The sequence below is a fragment of the Camellia sinensis genome, chromosome 8 (assembly GCF_055761805.1).
Source record: "Camellia sinensis isolate YWXY chromosome 8, ASM5576180v1, whole genome shotgun sequence".
Lineage (NCBI taxonomy): Eukaryota > Viridiplantae > Streptophyta > Magnoliopsida > Ericales > Theaceae > Camellia > Camellia sinensis.
Window position 1 is genome coordinate 93,185,357 of NC_138968.1, and position 20,639 is coordinate 93,205,995.

A 20,639-nucleotide genomic window follows, 5' to 3' on the forward strand; every position below is an offset into this window, starting at 1 on the left:
CACCCTAAGCCTTATAAACCCTTTCAAAACTTTCCACCAAATCAATGTGGGACAAGCCAATTTACAACCTTAAGGAATTTCCACCAAAACTCCATTTCCATGGAGCACACTTTGGCTTCAATTTTCCATTCACTCGGTAATGGTTTTGAGCAACCAAATATACCACGTGAATCACAACGCGGCATAGAACGCGTTACCACTTTGACCCGAGTAAATCGACACTCGGGGTCCACCTAAAAAATAGACCGAACTTAGGAAAAAATTCTGGTTTTATCCAGAATTTTATAACCAAAATTCTGGTTTTATCCAGAATTTTATAACCATTTCCAACACTTTCAAGGCCGGGCCATACAACTTGGCCCAACACCTGTTCGGCCCAAATTTGTCTGGCACAACTTTGTCCGGCCCAAATCTGTTCGGCCCAACTCTGTCCGGCCCAAATTCCATATCATTAATCTCCCTCTCAATATATATATATATATATATTTTATACTGAGGAACATTTTATGTATAAAATAATATACATATTTTTAAAATTTTGTGACAAATAATAATTTTCACAAAATCAAAAAAATCATAATTCTTACAACCTATTTCTAATTCCGTCCCTGACCACCACCACTACAGCACAATCAAATACCTACGCTTTACAGTTCTAATTCTCTCGATCAATACCTCATGGACCTACCCTTATTCTTCTTCATAGTGCTTTCCACTGTCTCATGTCTTCTATGACTGGTCATTTCATTACAATATAAAATGCTAAAAATGTAATTTTATAACAACAGTTAGTTTCATTAACTTTGCTATTAAAGTATGGAACATTACCATAATTATATTAAAATTGTAAAATTAATTATATTTTTATAAAAATTTAAAAGAGGGCAATATAATTTATATAATTTTAAAATAATAAAATTAAAGACATACCATACTCTTATAACATTTTTTTTTGGATAATTAAGGGGTAGTTTGGGATGATCTAAATAAGTGCACTTTTTGAATTTTTATGAAATATGGGTTGGATATGGGTTGGGTTTGAAGTGATGTGGTAGAGATGTGATGTGACTTAAATAAGATGATGTGACTTTTTGTCTTTTTATCTTTTTTCATAGATGCCAAACCAGCCCTAAGTATCAAGATTAGTTTACGCGTATTTCAACTAATCAAGCAAGACTAATCCCACCGCTTATTTGTAGGGGTCTCATTTAAAATCAAAGCAAACACCCTATATGAATTAGCTCAAGAAACTTATTGCAACTAATGAGTATTAAATATGAAATTTGGAGAAAGTACACCCAAATCCCAACTTAAGGCCCCACTCCAATTGTACATAAGTGATACATAATGCTAAAAACAAAAAAGGTAAATTACAAAAGCACTCTTTATGATTTTCTTAAAATATAATTTGTCTCTTGTGATTTTAAAATTATATCATGCCTTTAAAATTTTTAATTTCATAAAAAATGATTCATTTTATTAATAAATTAAAAAGTCAATTAACAATTTTTAATGATATGATAAATTTATTTCAATTAATAATTTAGGTAATTTTATCATTGTATAGGAGAGTAGTTAAGAATTTATTTTTTCAATTAATTTTGTTAAATAGATTTTTTTGACAAGGGAATATTTATAATTTTTCAAATCACAGAGGACAATTCGTATTTTACGCAAATCGCAAGGGTTGTAGGTTTATCTCAAAGATTCAAATTATTCATTTCGTAAGATACATTGAGTAAATTATCTATGTAAAACATTAGGTTGATCGAACATTGTTAATCGTTTGATTGGATTATATTTGTCTAAAAAAGTAAACGGATTTTTAAAGCTTATTAACTATTCTTAGTAATTATTTTTTTAAACAAATGTGATCTAATCAATTAATTATTGATATTCGATCAATTTAATTTTTAACATATATAGCATATTTAATGAGTTTTATAAAATGAATAATTTGAATTATCAAAATAAATTTAGAATAAAACCCTATAAATTAGCCAAAGTTTAACAAAATTATCCCATCCAATTGTATTTATTTCAACTTTTTAATAAAAAGTATTTAAGAGAACATTAATAAAGTTGGATAAATTAAAAAGTTAAGAAAATTTAAACTTTCGTATAAAATTATGTTACTAAAGCTCCGTTTGGGAAGAAAAAAAAGTTAGACTTTTTTGGTTAAAATAATCACAAAAAATAAAATAAATTTTTTAGTGAAATAAGATAAAATATCACGTCCAACTCATAATCAATACATTTTTCTCTCACAAAAAACTCAAAAAAATCAAAAAAACCAAAAGTCCTTCCCAAATGAAACTTTTTAGTTCCAGACTAAAATAACTAAAAAAGTCAAAAGTCAACCTACTTTCCAAACGAATCTTAAAAGGGGTGGTTTGAGATGATCTAAGTGGTGTTTTGGGAAGTTAGTAAAAAGCTAGTTTTTTTAATTTTTTGACCTTTTTTGTGATTTTTTTTTAGCAAAAAATTGGGTTATTTTGGGTAAAAAAATTGACTTTTTTGGCTAAAAAAGCTAAAAAGTTGACTTTTACCAAATTTTCCAAAGTGTCCTTAAATAAGTGTACTTTTTGACTTTTTATGAAATATGGATTAAATTTAAAGTGATGTGATAGAGAGGTGATGTGATTTAAATAAGATGATATGATTTAAATACGATAATAATTTTTTAATTTTTTTAAGTTTGGATAAATAAAACCAAAGTTTGAATTAAAAATTTACCGTCCAAATTTGAAAAACTTCCATCTATTGTAATCCCTAAACCGCCAAACCAACCGTAGCGAATCCATTCTCTTTAAAATATCTTGGCCCTCGTAGAAATTGGAATCTAATCCCATCTTGGTAGGTGGGTGGTCTTCAATCTTTATTGACAATTGGGTGGGAATAGGCCAGCGACGCCGGCCAGTAGTTGAGTACGTCTCACGCATTTCGAGGATCAAAATACACGTGTCATCACATTACTTCACCACCATACCTGACTTAGCGTGCCAAGACCGCCACGACCCCCATTAAAAAGTCAAGAAAAAGCAACTACTACTTTATTTTATAGACCCTAATAATTGAAATTTATAGACCCTAATAATTGAGATCCCACCTCCAAACCCTAATCAACACCCCCCCCCCCCCCCTCTCTCTCTTTCTCTCTCTTTCTCTCTATCTATACTTGCAGACCAAACTACAATTCCCCAATCTCTCTATCTATATCTCTGTTCTCAGGTAATTTCTTCATCATCTGCTCAGATGCTGCATGACTGGGATTTTTTTTTTTAAATTTTTTTTAAATTTTTTTTTCTGATATGATCTGTGCTCTTTAGCTAGAAAATGCATGAAATTTTACATCTTTTGCTTCTATATACACGCGTATATGTATATATCTCTTGAATTTGTCGGTGTCGGTGCTTGATTATGTGTTACAGGAAAAAGCAGAGTCTTGTAATCAAATTTCAAGCTTCTGTTTCGTTTTGGATCTTTTTCTTTTGTGGGAATAAAATTTTTCCCCAGAAAAGATTAAAGATTGGATCTTTTCTTGTGTAAAGCGATGATCTTTACTCTTTTTTTTTTTTAATTTCTTTAAAGAGGAATCGAGAATTTTCTTGAGCTTCACGGCAATTTTGTGGTCTAAGGAAATGGATCTTTAGGGTTAGGGAAGTTGCTTTTGTTGGAGATTGATGTCAGTGGGAGTTTATTCCTTTTGCAAATGTATATGTTTGTGGAGAATGACTTGTCGTGAACATAAAGTAAAGGTGAGCTTGCTCTCGATCTGTCTTAAATGTAAATTATAGGCTGCCTCATTTACTGATCATTTTTTTTTTTTTTTTTTTCTGGGGATCTACTTAAACATCAATCATCTAGCTTTTTAGGGATATTTCAAGAGAGTTATCCCAAATAAGTTTGTATATCTCTGATTTGTGCGTACTGATAGTAATATGATATTATCACATACATAGCATGATCTTTTGGCTACTACTGATAGTGAAATTCTTACTTGACTCTTTTGGCCACTGGCAATCTCCTTGATGTTTTTTTGGGTAAGTAAATTTGCTCGATGTTGTTAAGGTGTTCATCAAAACTTTTGTTCTGTACCCTTTTCCCCCCAACTTTGTGCTTGTGTAATGGGTTTGTTTTTACTTTTCATTGGGAATGAATTTGTGATGTGGTTTTTTGGTTGGTTTGTTGTTCTTCCTTTTCTGCCTGCAGGGTGCTTACAGTTGATGCAAAATTGTTCAACTGCTTTAAGGTTCCAAGTTTGAAGACTGCTGTGAATTGCCTAGTCTTTTAGAGAGGACAGAGATGGCATAATTTGAACATCGTCTAAATGAGTGTTTGAAAGCAACTTCCCAATTTTCAGAGTACAGGTTGAAATTTATTTATATAGGAGTGTGCTAGGATCTCTGCAATTGGAAAATCTTCAAGTCATGCCGGTTTCAGGAAACGAAGAGGTGTTGATTTGATTTCTATGTTATTGCTAAATAAATAGGATTAGATTAATGTAAAGTTTTGTTATTTCTCAATTGATTAATTAATCTTCTGTTGGCAGACTGGGGTCCTTGCCCGGCAGTCTAGTAATTGTTCTGCAGGTGTTCCTATCAAGAAAAGGAGGTTTCCATTGGTTAGGCCTCTTTCACCTCCTCCTCAGGAACCATCTACTCTTCGTGCAGATAATGACTCGCTACATAAAGAACAATCTAATCCAAGTCAAGAGTCTTCACTTTCTGATGCTAGCGTTATAACAAATTCCCCTGGCTTATCCGATGCGAACAAGAGTTCTTTTCCAGAGTGGAGAAAGGAGGGCCCTGCTGATTCAAATGTTTACTCAGTTAACCTCTCTACAGTTAAACTTGAGGAACCAAGTTTCACAAGTTGTTTGGGTTCCATGGATAATATGGACAACAAAAAGAAGCTTGTGCTGACTGAGAAATCTACGTGCCTGAAGATTTTGGAAAATACCGAGCTGCATTTAGCAGCTAGTGAAACACTACCAGTCAATGATGGAAAGGGAAAACCTAACGAACAAAAAGCTGAAAGGGATTGCAAACTTGAACTTTCTACAGTTTCAGGGGATGCTGAATTGTCATTAGGACTGAAGGAACCTCATATTCCAGATTTGGCGGGTCAGAATAGTGAACGCACGATTCCAGAGAAAGTAGATCCTTCATTCTATTTGTCTTTAGGCAAAGCAAAGGCCATCACCAAATGCTGGAGTGATGATCTTAATTTGTATAATGATAGAGACTGTCTACATGCTAACAGATCTAATTGGGATCTCAACACTACAATGGATGCTTGGGAGGGTTCTATTGGTGATACTGCTACAGGTCAAGGAGTTGCTGCTGGCTTTGATGGTTCAAATGCAATGGGTTGTACTGGTACACACGATGTAAAGCCTTCTATATCTTCATCCGGATTTTTTGGGAGTAGTGTTGACTTGGGGAAACAGTTCCTTGGAGGGGGTGAGAAGAGATCCAATTTCCTTTTATCATCCTTAAGCTCTAGCCAGCAATATAAAAATGAGGATTCCCTTGGTCTGCAACTTAGTACACCTTGTTTTCTTCCATCAAATTGCAGTGGAGAACATTCTGGTTCATCTGCTAAAGTAGTTTCAAACTTACATGGAGTGTTAGTACCAACTGGAAACATGAGCTCTATTGGTGGTATGACTGTAAAATCAGAACCATATGATGAGAATGCTAAGCATGAAGCAAGGGGGAATCCTACAAGATCATTGGATTTTAGGACTTCGAAGCATGAAGTGGCTGAGAGGTGCAGTTTAGAAACTCTTAAATTGTCAAATACTAGCCCCCAGGAGTTAGTTGAACCTAAATCAGTAAAGTCTGAGCTAGTCCAGGATAATCTGGAAACACAGAGAGCAACTAAAGAGACATCACACCAATCAGATGGGAAGGTTGTACAATGTGAGAATAACTGTTCCTCTATGATGGAGATGGCTGTAAAACCCCAGAAGCCAAGCCCTTCAGGGTTGCCTACTTGTTCGACTGAGTTGTCTATGAGTGGGGATATGTCAAACCAACCAGAATATTCTGGTTGTACCAAAGAAGTCCACATTAATAATGTGGCACCTCATGAAAGGTGCAATAATGTTGAGCAGGTTGCTTTAGAAACAGTTTTTACATCCATGGAAAATCAAAGTAAAGGATCAACTATATGTGATGGGATGATAGAAACTTCCGGTGTAAAAGATTTAAATGTTAAGGATCCTGAGACATGCAGATTGAAATTGATGAATGAATTCCCTCCAGATTCACGTGGAAATGGTGAGGGATCTTTAAGTGATGAAGACAAATTCAACATATTGACTGGCATGCTTGAAGATTCTTATAGTTCTGATTGTGAGTCAGATGGTAATCATGATGTAGTTACTATGGAGGATGCAAATGATAGACAATTTCGTGAAGAAGATGATGAATATGAAGATGGTGAGGTCCGAGAACAACAATTGCACACTGCCAGCGAAGGCCCTGTTGTTGAGAAAAAAGAAGCAGAAAATGTTAATTTTGGTGATTGTGATATAAAAAATGTGGATTCAGGTTCTCTTGGCGAAGGGATTATTACAGAATCTGGAGTCGATGAAAATGAAAGAAAACTGGAAGAGCATCCTGAGACAAGTGATGATCATATCAAAGAGTGTGTTGATGCAGTTGTTAATGAGAAAGCTGAACAAGGTGTAGATAAAGATGGTTCATTGCAAGAACCATTGACAGTAGAAGTGGCAGGAGCTGAATCTGACGAAAAGAGGTCTATAAAGGCCACTCAAAGGAAACTGCTTGATCGATCAGGAGGGAAAGATGTTGAGACGGGTCATGAAACAGAAATATCATCTGCTGGAGCCACTAATGTTATCCAAGGTACTGTAACAACAGTTGTTCAGCCTGCAGATGGGAATACAACTGACACTCTTGAAAAGCCTGATTCAACTATGCCCAAGACTGATCCATTTCTAAATGGTAATGATGGTGCTAAAGATGTAAACACTGGAGGCAACCGGAGCCGGATTATAAATTTGCCTCGAGCTACTAACGTGTCTCCTAGTAAAACAAGTTATATTCCAGGCAGGTCGTTGCCATCACAAAGCGGAAGAGATAGATATGTTGATTTTGAGGGTGGCAAAGTACATCCACGGGGGAATAGGTGATAAACTCCTGCCTAGTTGTTGCTTGTTTTTGTAGATGTCGTCTGCTAACGCTTACGGTTTATTGTTTTTTGTTTGCAAAATACATTAAACATGTGTATGTTCATTTTTGATAAAAACAACGAAGAAAATCATGCTTGGTACACACAAGTGATAAAACTTGTTTTGAAAGCAAGTGAAAGAGGTGTCCAGATGTGATGAGCGGTGGTCGGTGGCCAGATGGGGTGGGAGGAGGAATGAATGAAAGAGACTTTTTTTTTTTCAAAGCAAGTCAAACCAGCTTTTTGTGGTTATAAAAATTGAGTAAATTTAGTATACTCCTTACAAGATTTTAAAAACGAAAATAGATACCAAACAAAATTTGGTTTACATTTTTCAAATTTTTTGCAAATATAGGTGGAAAACTATAAACATAAACGTTACCAAGCATGTTCTATTCTGTCTTTTGTTCTTTTAAGTACAGAGGTACACTATTTTGAATTTTTTTTTTCCTTGCATTTCAGAGAAGAGATCTACATTGATGGTCCCCGCAAATTTATGAGAGAGAGGATTCAAGATCAGCCACTCAGAAACTCTAGACTGAACTTTATGCGTGGCAGAGGGAGGGGTTCCAGCCGGTTAGATACTCTACGCGGTGATTGGGATTCTGATCGTGATTTTGCTTCAGAGATTTACAATGGTCCGGCCGATTATCGGTTTTCTAGGCATAAACGTGATTCTAATTCTGCTGCTGATGCAGAGCTTCATTGTAATGGTTATATTGTTGCACCAGATGGTGCTATTATAGGTACAGGTAGGGGAGGAAGGAAGCCTTTAAATGATGAATTGCCTTCATTTCGTCATCTGTCCTCGAGGAGGCGCTCTCCTGGAGGTAGGGATGGGCCTGCAACACGTGGCATGCAAATGGTTCGTAGATTTCCAAGAAACATTAGCCCAAGTAGATGCATTGGTGAAGATGGATCTGATATGGTTGGACTCAGGCGTGGTCAAAAGTTCGCGAGGGGTTTGCCAGAAGATATTATGGATCCTGCATTTACTCGTCGCCAACCTCCATATGATGGAGCGGACAATCGCTTTGCCCGAGGGAGCAGAAACTTTTCTTCTGTCCAGCGAAGGGGTCTTCCTAGAATTCGGTCAAAATCTCCAATACGATCCCGAACTCGCTCCCCTGGCCCATGGTCATCTCCTAGAAGAAGATCCCCAGATGGATTTAATGGACTTCCTGAATTAATGCATAGGAGATCTCCACCTATTTACCGGATGGAAAGGATGAGATCTCCTGATCGCCCTTGTTTCCCTGAAGAGAGATTGGCGAGAAGGCATGGTTCTCCTCCTTTTATCTCCCGACCTGCTAATGATTTGAGGGATATGGAATCTGGACGAGATCATGGTCATCTGAGGTCTGTTATGCCCAATAGGAGGAGCCCATCTGATAGGGTTTTACCTAGGAACAATAGGAGATTTGATATTCTAGATCCTCGAGAAAGGACAGATACTGATGAATATTTTGGGGGGCCCATGCATTCTGGTAGATTTCATGAGCTTGATGGCGATGGAAATGGTGATGAGAGGAGAAATTGTGGTGAGAGACGGGGACCTGTTCGTTCTTTTAGGCCCCCTTACAAAGGTGCAGATGCTGAGAATTTTCGCTTTCGTGTAGATGATGATGGTCCGAGGCCTTTTAGGTTCTGTCCAGAAGCTGATTCAGAATTCATTGAAAGAAGTAATTTGAGGGAAAGGGAGTTTGATGGGCGGATTAAGAATAGATCTGTAAATGCATCTAGGAGGACAAGAAGCATTGAAGAGCAAGAAGGAAACTACAGGCATGCTGGGCAGGTGTGGCATGATGATGGGTTTGATGACAGCTCCCGAGGGAAAAGAAGAAGATTTTGACCTGGTCTTTGTGGCTGCTCTATGAACCTGAAACTGGATTTGTTGTTTTAGTTGGAATGGGACCAGCAGGTGTAAATAGTTGTGGACATCTGCATCCTTTGCAGGGACCTTTTTCTTTTTTATTTGCCTTCGAACTCGGTGCATGTTGTTTGTAATCAGTTGTTGCAGTTACGAGCAGGATTAAGGATGTCTAAGCAAAGAGAGGGATCAACAAGTGGGAATAGTTTAGATTATCTGTATCCTCCTTGTGGATGTTTCGGTTTGCATTGAACGTAGTGCTGGTTGCTGTTTTACATGGAGCATAAGTTATGTAAGTGATACCCAATGGTGACTTAATTTTTGCGTAATCGTACCTTCCTACATATGGTTCAGCATCTAGGAATATGTAGCCAATGTAATGTGGTCTGTAGTGGTTCTTCTGGTACCAGGGTTGCCAATTCTTCCTAAAGGTCAAACTGCTGGTTCCTTTTTTTTTGCCCATTTCTGGGAGTTAGCTGAAGGGTCTCGGTCCAATGTTAGCAAGTTCTTTACTGCAATAAATTATGTTGGTACTTTATATATCCTATGGTCATTTTGATGAAGTTGGATGTTGTAAATTTTTTGGATCGGGAACACCTTAAGTTTATCTGTAGTATTTGCAGCTTTATATGATAATACTTGCCAGGTCTGACAGACTACAGAACAGGCATACGACATGGGGAAATTCATTCACAAGTTCTGGAGCCATTAAAGAGATACTAAACAATGTCAGTAGGTTTGGGTCCTTTCTATGCTAATTACTCACTGCTTCATTGCATTCCTGGTTGGTTTGTGGTTTCTCATGAATAGGTGCTTTAGTGCCTAAAAGTTCTCTGAAATACTACAAATGATGCTTCCAATGATTGGCTATTGGTGCCGTTGCTTTAGAATTTCTTAAACTATACAACGAACGACATTGGGAGTGATTTATGTTGGAGCTAAGTAAGCTGATGTTTCCTGCAGATACATGAAAGGTTAGGTAAATCTCAAATTATTACTGAAAACCTTGAAGATCCTGTAACTCTATTGCTAGATCTTTTACCCTTTCTGGACTTGAAGATGACTATGAATGAATTGCGGGGTAATTGTTGGGTGGTATTTTTCTGGAAAGAAGCAGCCTTGACTATGGTAAGTTACAATTTCTGCCAAAGTAATTGGTCTGTTTGGTATTATTCTGATCCATTGTTGTGTGCCTTCCCTTGTAGAGGTTCATGGTTTATGCAGTCAAGTTGTCCAAAACAAAATATCCAAATTGGGTGGCTTTGTTATGGCTGAGTGATTCTGAACCTTAACTGGAGCTTTGTTTTAGTAACCTGGTTATTTGGATTTGCACATCTCTGGAGCTTTAAATTAGTATGCCTCAGTGGTAAGCATGCTGCTGAAGTCCGTTACAAGTGGAACGATGTTCAAGATAAATATAAACACCACAACAATTATAGAAATGGTAAATAGTAACTTAATCATAAGCTAAAGGTAATAATAAGGGGTTCTTGATCCCAGGAAAATGAGCAGGAACCTATTTACTGTACTGAATGTTATGAATGCAGTCGGGATGACTGGAAATGATGGCCTCTATGCTGAACAGGTTGGTGTTTGTTGGAGAAATGCATTGCTGCATCACTATACCACAAAGAAGACTTGAATGTTGACATTATTTCCTTCAAATTTCTTTGTTTGATTGAATGAAACATGAAACAGGAAATTAGGAGGAAATTAGATGATGATGGACCAACCCTTTTGATGAGGAACAACTTTTTTTGCTTTTTGTTTTTTGTTTTTGGGAAAGGTGATCTGGTGAAAGGTGCTGCTTTCCCCGGACACTGTTTGTGGTAGGGCTCTAGAGGGTCAAGAGTGGTTGAAATTATCTAATGTCATATTTGAAGGTTGGTTTTTCCTCAGGTCAATGCACCAAGATGTTGATAGTTGAGGAATTTGACCACAACCGGATTCTTCTTGTCCTTGCCCTGCTATGGGTTGTGGTGTTGGTAAATCCATGTATCGTATTTGTGAGATGATGCACTGTCATTGCTTGTAAGCCCTGAAGTCCGAAAATTATGGGGTGGAGGGCAATGAAAGCATAAAGCTACATCAATCAAATAGAGGCCGATGGAAAATGTAGAGTAGTTGTTGCCCGGGGCTAGGGGAAAAAGATCACATGCGTCTCCCACGGTATAGAGTTCGATTGTGTCTCTCACACAATCGATAGTGTGTGAATAATACACACTTTTTAATTGGTGAAAAATAAGGTCTATATTTTTTGGTATCAATTAAAATAAAATGTGTATTATTCACACGCTTTGAAAGTGTGAACAAATTTATTTTCATTGTGTGATAGGGTTACTCCTGTGGTTTATGATTCTTAGGGTGGTTGGGCCATTTCTCAATGAAAGTCAACCGTTTTTTTCAACTGTTATGTTTCAGATTATAGATTGAGTGACAGAGCATGAGGACAATAATAAAGATACAAAAAAGTAGACAAACGCGCTTGATAGGTCGTTTTCTTTGGGATTTCAGCTGGCATGGGATGGTCTTCTTTTTAGGTGTTAATCGATGAACAGTTTCCTTGGTTTGGCCCCCCCTAGTAAATTTATTTTTATTTGGTTTGGCCCCAATAAATAGATAGGATTAACAGGTGTGTAATAATTTCTTGTTAAATCGGGATCTTAGGTGAAGTCGTTGAAAGGGATTCATCATCGAATTGGATGAGGATTATAAGATTTTTACCTTCAATATCAAATAAAATAAAAAATTATTGATAATGATAATATATATTAAATAATTTTAAAATTATTAAAGAAAAATGACAAGCATAAATTAGAGGACGTTTGGAGAAAAATAGTAGTTGGTTTTTTTTTATATAGATATATACATTTACATGTATATGTAAAACGAATAATAAGAAATTTTTTTTGAGCCGATTTTGATTGTTGAATATGAACAGGGATGGAACTAGGAGAAAATTATGGGGGGTTATGGCTTTTCTGTTTCTGTAAACATTATTGTTTGTCATAGAACTTTAAATATATATATATATATATATATATATATCATTTTATATACAAAATGGCCCACGGTATAAAAAATGTCATTCTTTTTTTATTTTGAATTCTCTTTTTATTTTAAATAAAAAAAACTTATTCATTTTATTAGAAATTGTTTCTATAGTATTTAATTTTTTTTTTATGTATATATAATTTATATATCATATATATGTACATGTGTGTTTTGTGTATATGATAAAAAAAAAAATTAATTTTCTTTTAACTCATTCGGTAATAAAAAAAAGAAGCAAATAAGTCTCAAGGTTCTAGAAACAGGATCGTACTATGGCTACAAAATTTTATAACTATAATTATAGTTATTTCAATGTTAGCTCTAAAGTTTAGGGAACTCCACTTTTGTAGTGTCTCTTGGCGAAATGAAAATTGTTCTTTTAGAGTCCGTTGGGCTACAAGCCGTTGGCGGTGACAACCCGTTGGTGGGGAGTTGAACATGAGAAAAGAGTAATCATTGTAGAAAAATTATTTAATAATTTTGAAACATTATGTGGCCATATTTTAAGCTAATTATTAATTACTTATCTTTTATGTTGTTCTTCTATTTCTAATATAAATCGTGGGTTCTTATCTTTTTTTACCAATCAAAACTTTCATTCTCAACATAAATCGTGAGTTCTTACCTTTTTCTATCAATCAAAATATTATGGAACACTACGTGTCCATATTTCACAAGAATGTTGAATAATCATCTTGATTGTGATAGGAAAGAGAAGTGGGAGGTTGCGGATGAAATTGAGAATGGGAAAGAAGGGGCGTGGGGCCTAAAAAAGGAGAGGATGACTATTGGTTGAAGAGATGAGTGGTAAAAGTTGAAATCTACAAAATGATCAGTATATGTTAGCTTAATTAAGACCATTTAGACTCCAACTAGAAATTATGGGCATCAAATTAAGAAAATTGAAAGAATGAGGATTAAATTGACACAATGCATTTTTAGGGATCAATAGTGTAATTAATTCAAAAAATTTAACTATTTTGGATAAAAAGAATTTGTTTATGGTAAATAGTTTTTGCAGTAAAGGAGGCCAAGTTTGGCATCTCTCTAAAAAGTTAAAAAGTTGCTCCAAAAGTTAAAAAGTTATCACTATTCACTAAAAAAAATTAAAAAATTAATTTTCTACACAAAGGACAACTTTGATATCATGTATGTTCAGTTGCTGTACTGCGTTTGTTAACAAAAATTGCACAGTTTGGGTGCAATTTTCACACACTGCTGTTCGGCCCATGGGGGCCCATCACGTGTCCCGTTTTGATAATCTGAGCCGTTCAATGTATAGAATTCGCCGAGTACTATATGTCTATAAAAAATCACATTGCTCGGATATCGATAACTACATGATCAAATCAGTTTTGTATAAAAAATGGATGGTGTTATAATTAACGATTAAAAAAAACAAATATGATCAGATAGCTATCGATATTCGATCAACGTGATTTTTTATAAACATATAGTACTCGACGAGTTCTATACATTGACGTTCAGATTATCAAAATGAGACCCGTGATGACCCCCACGAGCCAAACAAAACCGTTCAGTGCAATGCTCGAAAAGTAGCCAATAATTTCTTACTCCCATTTCGGCTGTGCAGATTGTACGGCTGTGGCCCACAAATCTCTAATCTTCTTATACACACTTCTTTATACAATTTTTTAATACATATTTTTTCATAAAAAGTCAAAAAATTAACCCAAACATCCATATTTTTTTCTCAACTTTTTAATTCAAAAAGACAAAAAGTACATTTATTTAGGACACCCCAAACAACCCTAAGTCTTTTTATAAGCTAGACTCTCTTTCTTCCATGCTACGGCTTCTATGTACAAAAAAAATAAAATAAAATAATAATAATAATAATAATAATAATAATATTATTATTATTATTATTATGGACACATCTAAGGATGGAATTAGAAAAAGATTAGAGGGGTCATAACCTCTTATTTTTGTGAAAAATTCTGTTTATCATAGCACTTTTAAAATATATATCTTATTTTATAAATAATAAAATAACCTTTCAATATAAAAGATATGTATCTCATTCTTTTATCGTCCTACATTCTCTTTTATTTTTTAACCAAAAAAATTTCTTTATCCGAAATGAGACTATTTCTACGGTATTTGAATATTTTTTTATACGTATATATAATTTATATATCATATTATATATACATGTGTATTTATATGGAGGATTTGGTGATAGCCCCCTCACTATTTAATTTGTCTTTCAAAATGACAAGAATTATATAAGTACTTTCAAAACTCCATAATATTTTAACACTTGTTTCTTTTATTATATTACCATCATATCTATCAGCTCTCCTATTAAGCCATCTTCACTGTGTATTTCAGAGTAAAATTTTACTCTGTATAAAAGTAAAATTTTACTCTGAATAAGAGTAAAATATTGCACTCTGAAACTAAAAGTAAAATTTTACTTTGTATAAAAGTAAAATTTTACTCTGAAAAACTAGTAAAATGTTAGACTCTACACATAAGTAAATTTTACTTTGTATAAAAGTAAAATTTTACTCTGAAAAACGAGTAAACTGTGAGACTCTGAAGCTAAAAGTAAAATTTTACTCTGAAAAACTAGTAAAATGTTAGACTCTACACAAAAATAAAATTTTACTCTGTATAAAAGTAAAATTTTACTCTGAAAAACAAGTAAACTGTGAGACTCTGAAGCTAAAAGTAAAATGTTACTCTGTACAAAAGTAAAAAAGCGAAGACAGTGTTTGTGGCGGCTGAAGTGTTTGGCAATGACCACCTCTTGACAGTAAAATTTTACTGTCATTCTAACACCAGAGTAAAATTTTACTCTAATTCTCTCAAACAAAAAACAGAGCAATAGAACCAGAATAAAATTTTACTCTCATTATCTGAAACAAAAAACAGAGCAATAAAACAAGAGTAAAATTTCACTTTGGTTCTATCAAATGAAATTAGATAAAAAACAACAAAAATAAATCAAAAAAAAAAAAAAAACAAACAAAAAAAAACAAAACAAATTAATCTACATATCTAATTGAGAAGAAAAACGTCTAAAACTCGATCAACAATCACAAATTTCAATGAAAAGAATACATGTGTTCAACAACACTCATACACACAAATATATATATAATATTACAACATTCATACACACAAATATTATAAATCGATTCCGTTTGTGTGCTGAGAAAATGGAGGAAAATATTATGTAACATTACAACGAAAACTTATGGATCGCGTCTTTTACGTTTTTTACGAATTTCATTTGTATCAAGTAGCGAAGCCAAAAGAGATCCAGGAAGTTATCTCGTCAAATGAAGAAGAAAACACGATACTTCTTGTGAACTGTTGCCTCACAATTGCTTGGAAGATGAGGATTAGGTCATTCAATGTCGAACTATTTCTGGTAATCAAAACTGCTATATTCTTTGTCTAATTGATTCTGATGACCTGTTAGTGTTATTGTTTCAATGAATTTGATTTGCTGAAGCTTGGAAGACGCGACTATGGTGCCGCCGACCTTTTGCTGAAGCTTCGAAGACACAACTATGGTGATTATGATACAGTTGATGACGAAGCTGATTATATATGCAGAAGCTGAGGGTATAATAGTCATATAAAATATTTAAATAATAAATTTTGTCCTTTATGCAAGACTTTATAATTATAAGGGAGTTTAGAAAGTATAATTTTTTTCTTAGTCCTTTTAACTATGAAAAAAAAGTAAAGTAAAAGGGATTTATAGCTAAATTTCCCTATTTATATATATGATAAAAAAAATTATTTGCCTTTGCCGCGTTCGATGATAGAATTTAAATTTCGTTCTTGGACATATCATGTTCTCTTTCAATAATTGCTTACAATCTAATGAGTGATGTAAGGAATTTCAAATATTTTATTAATATTTTTATTAAATATCTCATATAAATACAAGATTCACATGAGATAGATTTTACATTCATATAAAATATTTAATAGAAATATTAGCAAAACATTTGTGATTAATATTTTCCATTCTAATTAGTCCCATCAGTATGGAAAAACAACCCTGACGTCCCTAACATTTAAGTTGCATTTCCCTTGCCCTCTCATCATTAGAGATTCGGTGGAGAGATTGATAAAGGGATTTTTTTTGGAAAGAAAATAAATACTTAATTTTTAACTATATATTTATTTTGAATCACATCACCTTTCACACTTTGTATTTGAAAAATGACTTAGACCTTCAGTGGGGTGACCCCCACCACCCCCACTGATTTTTGATTGTCTGAAATTTTTTCTTTTGGGTCTTCCTCTCACTGTCCCCCACGTGTATGTGGGGGTGCTGGGGTCACCCTACTGACGGTATGAAGCACTGCTGTTTTTACTTATGAAAAGATAACATAGATTAAAAAATTTATAAAATTAACTTTTTACGAATTTCTCAAAACACAACAAAATATTATGACGTCATTTATTTTTCCTTTGAATTTGTTACTTTATCCACTTTATCCTTGATTTATTGAATTGGTCAAAGAATTTTTTTTTTTTTTTTTTTCCCCCAATTTTTTTCTCTCTCTTTCTGTCTTTCTTTCCATTCCTGTGCTCTCCACCTTTTGCCTCCATCTCGGTCCTTTCCCACCAAGTGCAATATCATCCCACCTCGCTGGCTCTCTTTATGATGTCATCCTCCCTTCCCAACATCACAACCCATAGGTCAAGTTTGACATATTGTAAAAAATTTAAAAAGTTAAAAAATTACTTAAAAAATTAAAAAGTTAATATTATTCATCAAAAGTCAACAATTACGACTGCATAACTCCCAATTCTAATTTTTCCCTACAAATCAATTTTTATAATTTTTTATTACACATTTTTTCATAAAAAGTCAAAAAATTAATCCAAATATTTATATTTTTTTCTTCAATTTTTTAGTCTAAAAAGACAAAAAAATACACTTATTTAGGACACCCCAAACAATTCCTTAGCTTGACGCCTTCCAACCCGCGAGAGCCACACCAGCACCACAACACTACCACTTAGGGATGTGAAAAAAAAAAAAAAAATAATTAAACTAATTGAACTGGATCAAATCAATTACATTTGATTTATTTTTTAACAAGAATCGTTTTGTGTAATTTTTAAATTTGATTTTTTTATTTTCGATTTGATATCAGTTCAAAAACCTTCTGTACCGAATTAAATTGAAACCGACTGTTTCAACATATATTGCATTTATAATATATATAACCTAATAATATAATGATATTAATAAATATAATAAATTATTAATCTTAATTAATTAACATTATTATCTTTATAATTAAGTTTGTAAACTCTTATTATATATAATCTTAATTCTAACTCATTATTTTTAAAAACTTAGTATTTTTTAACTTTTTTTTAATATTTGTTAATTTAAGAATTGAAAAATATTTATTAAATGAATAAATTGGATATGTTTGAAATGATGAACAAATAGCTAATTTCATGTTTTTATATAGATTAGTGATTATATTTAGGGGTTGTTTGAGATGAACTATATAAGTTTTGACTTTTTGAATAAAAAAGTAGAGGAAAAAAAGATGAATGTTTGGGATAATTTTTTGACTTTTTACGAAAAAATATATATTAAAATATTGTATAAAATAACAAAATTATCGTATTATCCCTATATCTTATGCATACTGACAGTGATGATTGAAGGAACCAGTACGGATTGCTTTGAAATGAGATGGTGCGCAGGCATGCTTTAGAATATATATATATATATATATATATAGAATGAGGCTTCCCTCTAGTCCTTCATTGGACTAGAGGGTACTGTTGGGCCCGTAGGGGCCCACCACGGGTTCCGTTTCGATAATCTGAACCGTTAAATAAGTAGAACTCGTTGAATACCATATGTTTATAAAAAATCACGTTGATCGGATAATGATAGCTATTGATATTTTATTGATTAGCAAAATCCTATTGATTGCAGCTTTTTCCAGGCCTCCGGGAAAAGCATGAAAAAAAAAGAGGCTCAAATGGTACGATCCCTCCGTCACCCCAAAATGAGAGGGGTGATCTTGTAGTTCTTGGTTTGTGAAGATGCGTTGTTAGGTGCTCTATTTTTTTCCCATTGAGGCCGAACCTAAACCTGTGCTCGAGAGATAGCTATCCATACACTGTTAAGGGATGTATGGATTCTCGATCATAACCGGCCAGTAATCACTTGATTACCTTCAGCCTCATACAAACATACGAAATAATTATAATAATGGGGCATAAGCGGAAGTATACAACAATGAAGAAGTCCATTGAGCGGTGCTAACATAAGCAAAATCATATAAACGTACATCATAACACATTCACGTAATTACATGCCTATACAAAAATGCAAGTACCATAGGAAATTTATACATATCGTTTACAAACGCATGACCATAATAGCAAAAACAAAATAAAGTCAAAGTATGATGTAAGTCAAAAACAAAACTCTATCTCGGAGGCATGACTCGACAGGGTCACAAAAATAGCTCCTGAAGCTGACTCTAAGAATGGGCTCCATGCTATGGATCACCTACATGTGCACATATAATATTGGGTGAGCGAAGCACAATGAGTAATTATACAGTAAAGCAGTGTAAATAGATGATCATATGGTTCTCACAATATCCATAATCATAATACGGAATGGCCTCAGGCCCAATATAACATGGAACAACCTTGGGCCCATCGTATAAACAGAATGGCCTTGGGCCCATTACCTAAATAGAACGGCCTCAGGCCCATTACATATGAACATAACGGCCTTAGGCCCATCAATATTAGAGTGGCCTCAGGCCCACATAAGTACAGAACGGCCTCGAGCCCACATAGTAATAGTTGTTCAAAACAACCTTAGGTTCAATCACATATTATCATGTCATTAACAGAACGACCTCGGACCCACATATGATACAGAACGACCTCAGACCCACATATGATACAGAACGGCCTCGAGCCCAAACATATTATAGCATAAACGAAACAACCTTAGGTCCATATTATACTTGTCATATAACATTTATGAACTTCATTCATTTCGATCAAAACGTAATATCGGTGCAAATTGCCTTTCAAGGCTCAAGTAATCAGTTAAGATCATATCTTGAAATTACTATTACTCATAGTGCGTTGCATCTTGTGGTGTTTCCTCCGGTACATGACTTATACAAACATGCCACACACATATTCGATAAATAATCTGTTCATTGCGTACATTTTTCTTTTAGTGATTCACAACTTTGATTTAATGGGTTCTAATCATCATTTCACTCCCAAAAAGGTTTAATTAAGGTTGAGAATACGTTCAGAAGGTTGAGGAGCTCAATACAAGAGAGCAAAATTTCTTTTTTTGCTAGCAGCCCGTGCGACAGGTCCAATCGCTCGAGCGGTCATGCTCCGCTCATGCGGAAGTGTGAGCTGCTCGAACGTGCAGAAATAAAACCCCTGGCCTGGCTCATGGTTCGCTCATGCGGAACCCTTAGTCGCTTGAGCTGGCAGAACACTCAACTCTAGTTCGACCATGGGTTCCACTTATGGCCCCATTATTATAATTATTCCGTATGTTTGTATGAGGCCGAAGGTAATCAACTGATTACTGGCCGGTTATGATCCAAACTTTTAGGGGTAGATTTGGGTCATGACATTATTTGTTTGTTTATAGAATATCTGTTAGAGTACCGACTTTGAATTATAAATTGAAAGCCTGAATGGATTCAGAAACCAAAATTGACTAGTTTAATAGGTTAATAGGAATATTTAGAACCATATGGTAAGTTCGATTAAAATTTGATTCAGATCAAAATAATTAGAATTGATTGGAATTAATTAGACTTAAGTTAGATTAATTAGTCTTAATCCTACTTAATTAAGCCTAATCTAATCTAGCTTATATATAGGTGATATAAGCTTAATAAGTTCATTTCTCATCATCCTTGGGCTGAAAAATTAGAGAGAGAAGAAGAAGGACAACTACTTCAAAAAGAGAAGAAGAAAGATTTGAGGGAATTAAGCTATCAAACGTTCAATCCAAGCTCTAGGTATGAAATTTAACTATAATCCTTGTAAATAATCCATGTAGGTGTTGAGTTCGTGAAGTTGGTAGGATCATTTGCATGAATTAGAGAAGGCAATGCTCGAATCACTTTGAAATTAGTATACATGAGTTAAATTGGGACATGCATGCACGCACAATTCATCATTCTTGAGCTTGGTTTCAACAAAACCTCTTCATGCATGAAGTTATACTTGCTATCTTTGAGGGTTCTTCATGATTTTACACTTATCTTCTCATATGATCATGTTTTGAAAGGAAAAGGATGGAATTCATTACATGTATGGCAAGATTGAAGAGTTTTGAGCTTTGTTTTGGAAAATCTGAAAGAGATTTTGGATTATGGTTTGATAATTATCAAGTATCCATGTTTTTATAAAAAGTTTCATAATGTTTTCATTAGTCATGCAAGCTTTTGAGTTGAAATTCATGTTTTGGAACACAAAACTCAAT

General features: G+C 34.2%; 1 protein-coding gene across 2 annotated transcripts; it reads left to right on the forward strand.

Moving 5' to 3' along the window:
* Nucleotides 1–3,055: 3,055 nt before the first annotated feature.
* Nucleotides 3,056–9,615, forward strand: LOC114262189 (uncharacterized). 2 transcript variants are annotated; one of them, XM_082883051.1, is made up of 5 exons: nt 3,093–3,231; nt 3,592–3,758; nt 4,213–4,454; nt 4,553–7,161; nt 7,666–9,615. In XM_082883051.1, exons 3-5 carry the CDS (start codon nt 4,431–4,433, stop codon nt 9,053–9,055), a joined length of 4,023 nt encoding a protein of 1,340 aa, XP_082739177.1. In that variant the 5' UTR covers nt 3,093–3,231; nt 3,592–3,758; nt 4,213–4,430; the 3' UTR covers nt 9,056–9,615. The 2 variants fall into 2 exon arrangements, with proteins under 2 accessions (XP_028058343.2, XP_082739177.1); XM_028202542.2 differs by lacking the exon at nt 3,592–3,758 and having other exon boundaries at nt 3,056–3,231.
* Nucleotides 9,616–20,639: the final 11,024 nt, after the last annotated feature.

What these genes read in the sequence shown, in the direction of transcription:
- LOC114262189 (XM_028202542.2), top strand. Translation starts at nt 4,431, where the DNA reads ATGCCGGTTTCAGGAAACGAAGAG. An exon ending in CGGTTTCAGGAAACGAAGAG is followed by an intron (nt 4,455 to 4,552) that starts GTGTTGATTTGA and finishes TTCTGTTGGCAG; the next exon opens with ACTGGGGTCCTTGCCCGGCA. An exon ending in GTACATCCACGGGGGAATAG is followed by an intron (nt 7,162 to 7,665) that starts GTGATAAACTCC and finishes CTTGCATTTCAG; the next exon opens with AGAAGAGATCTACATTGATG.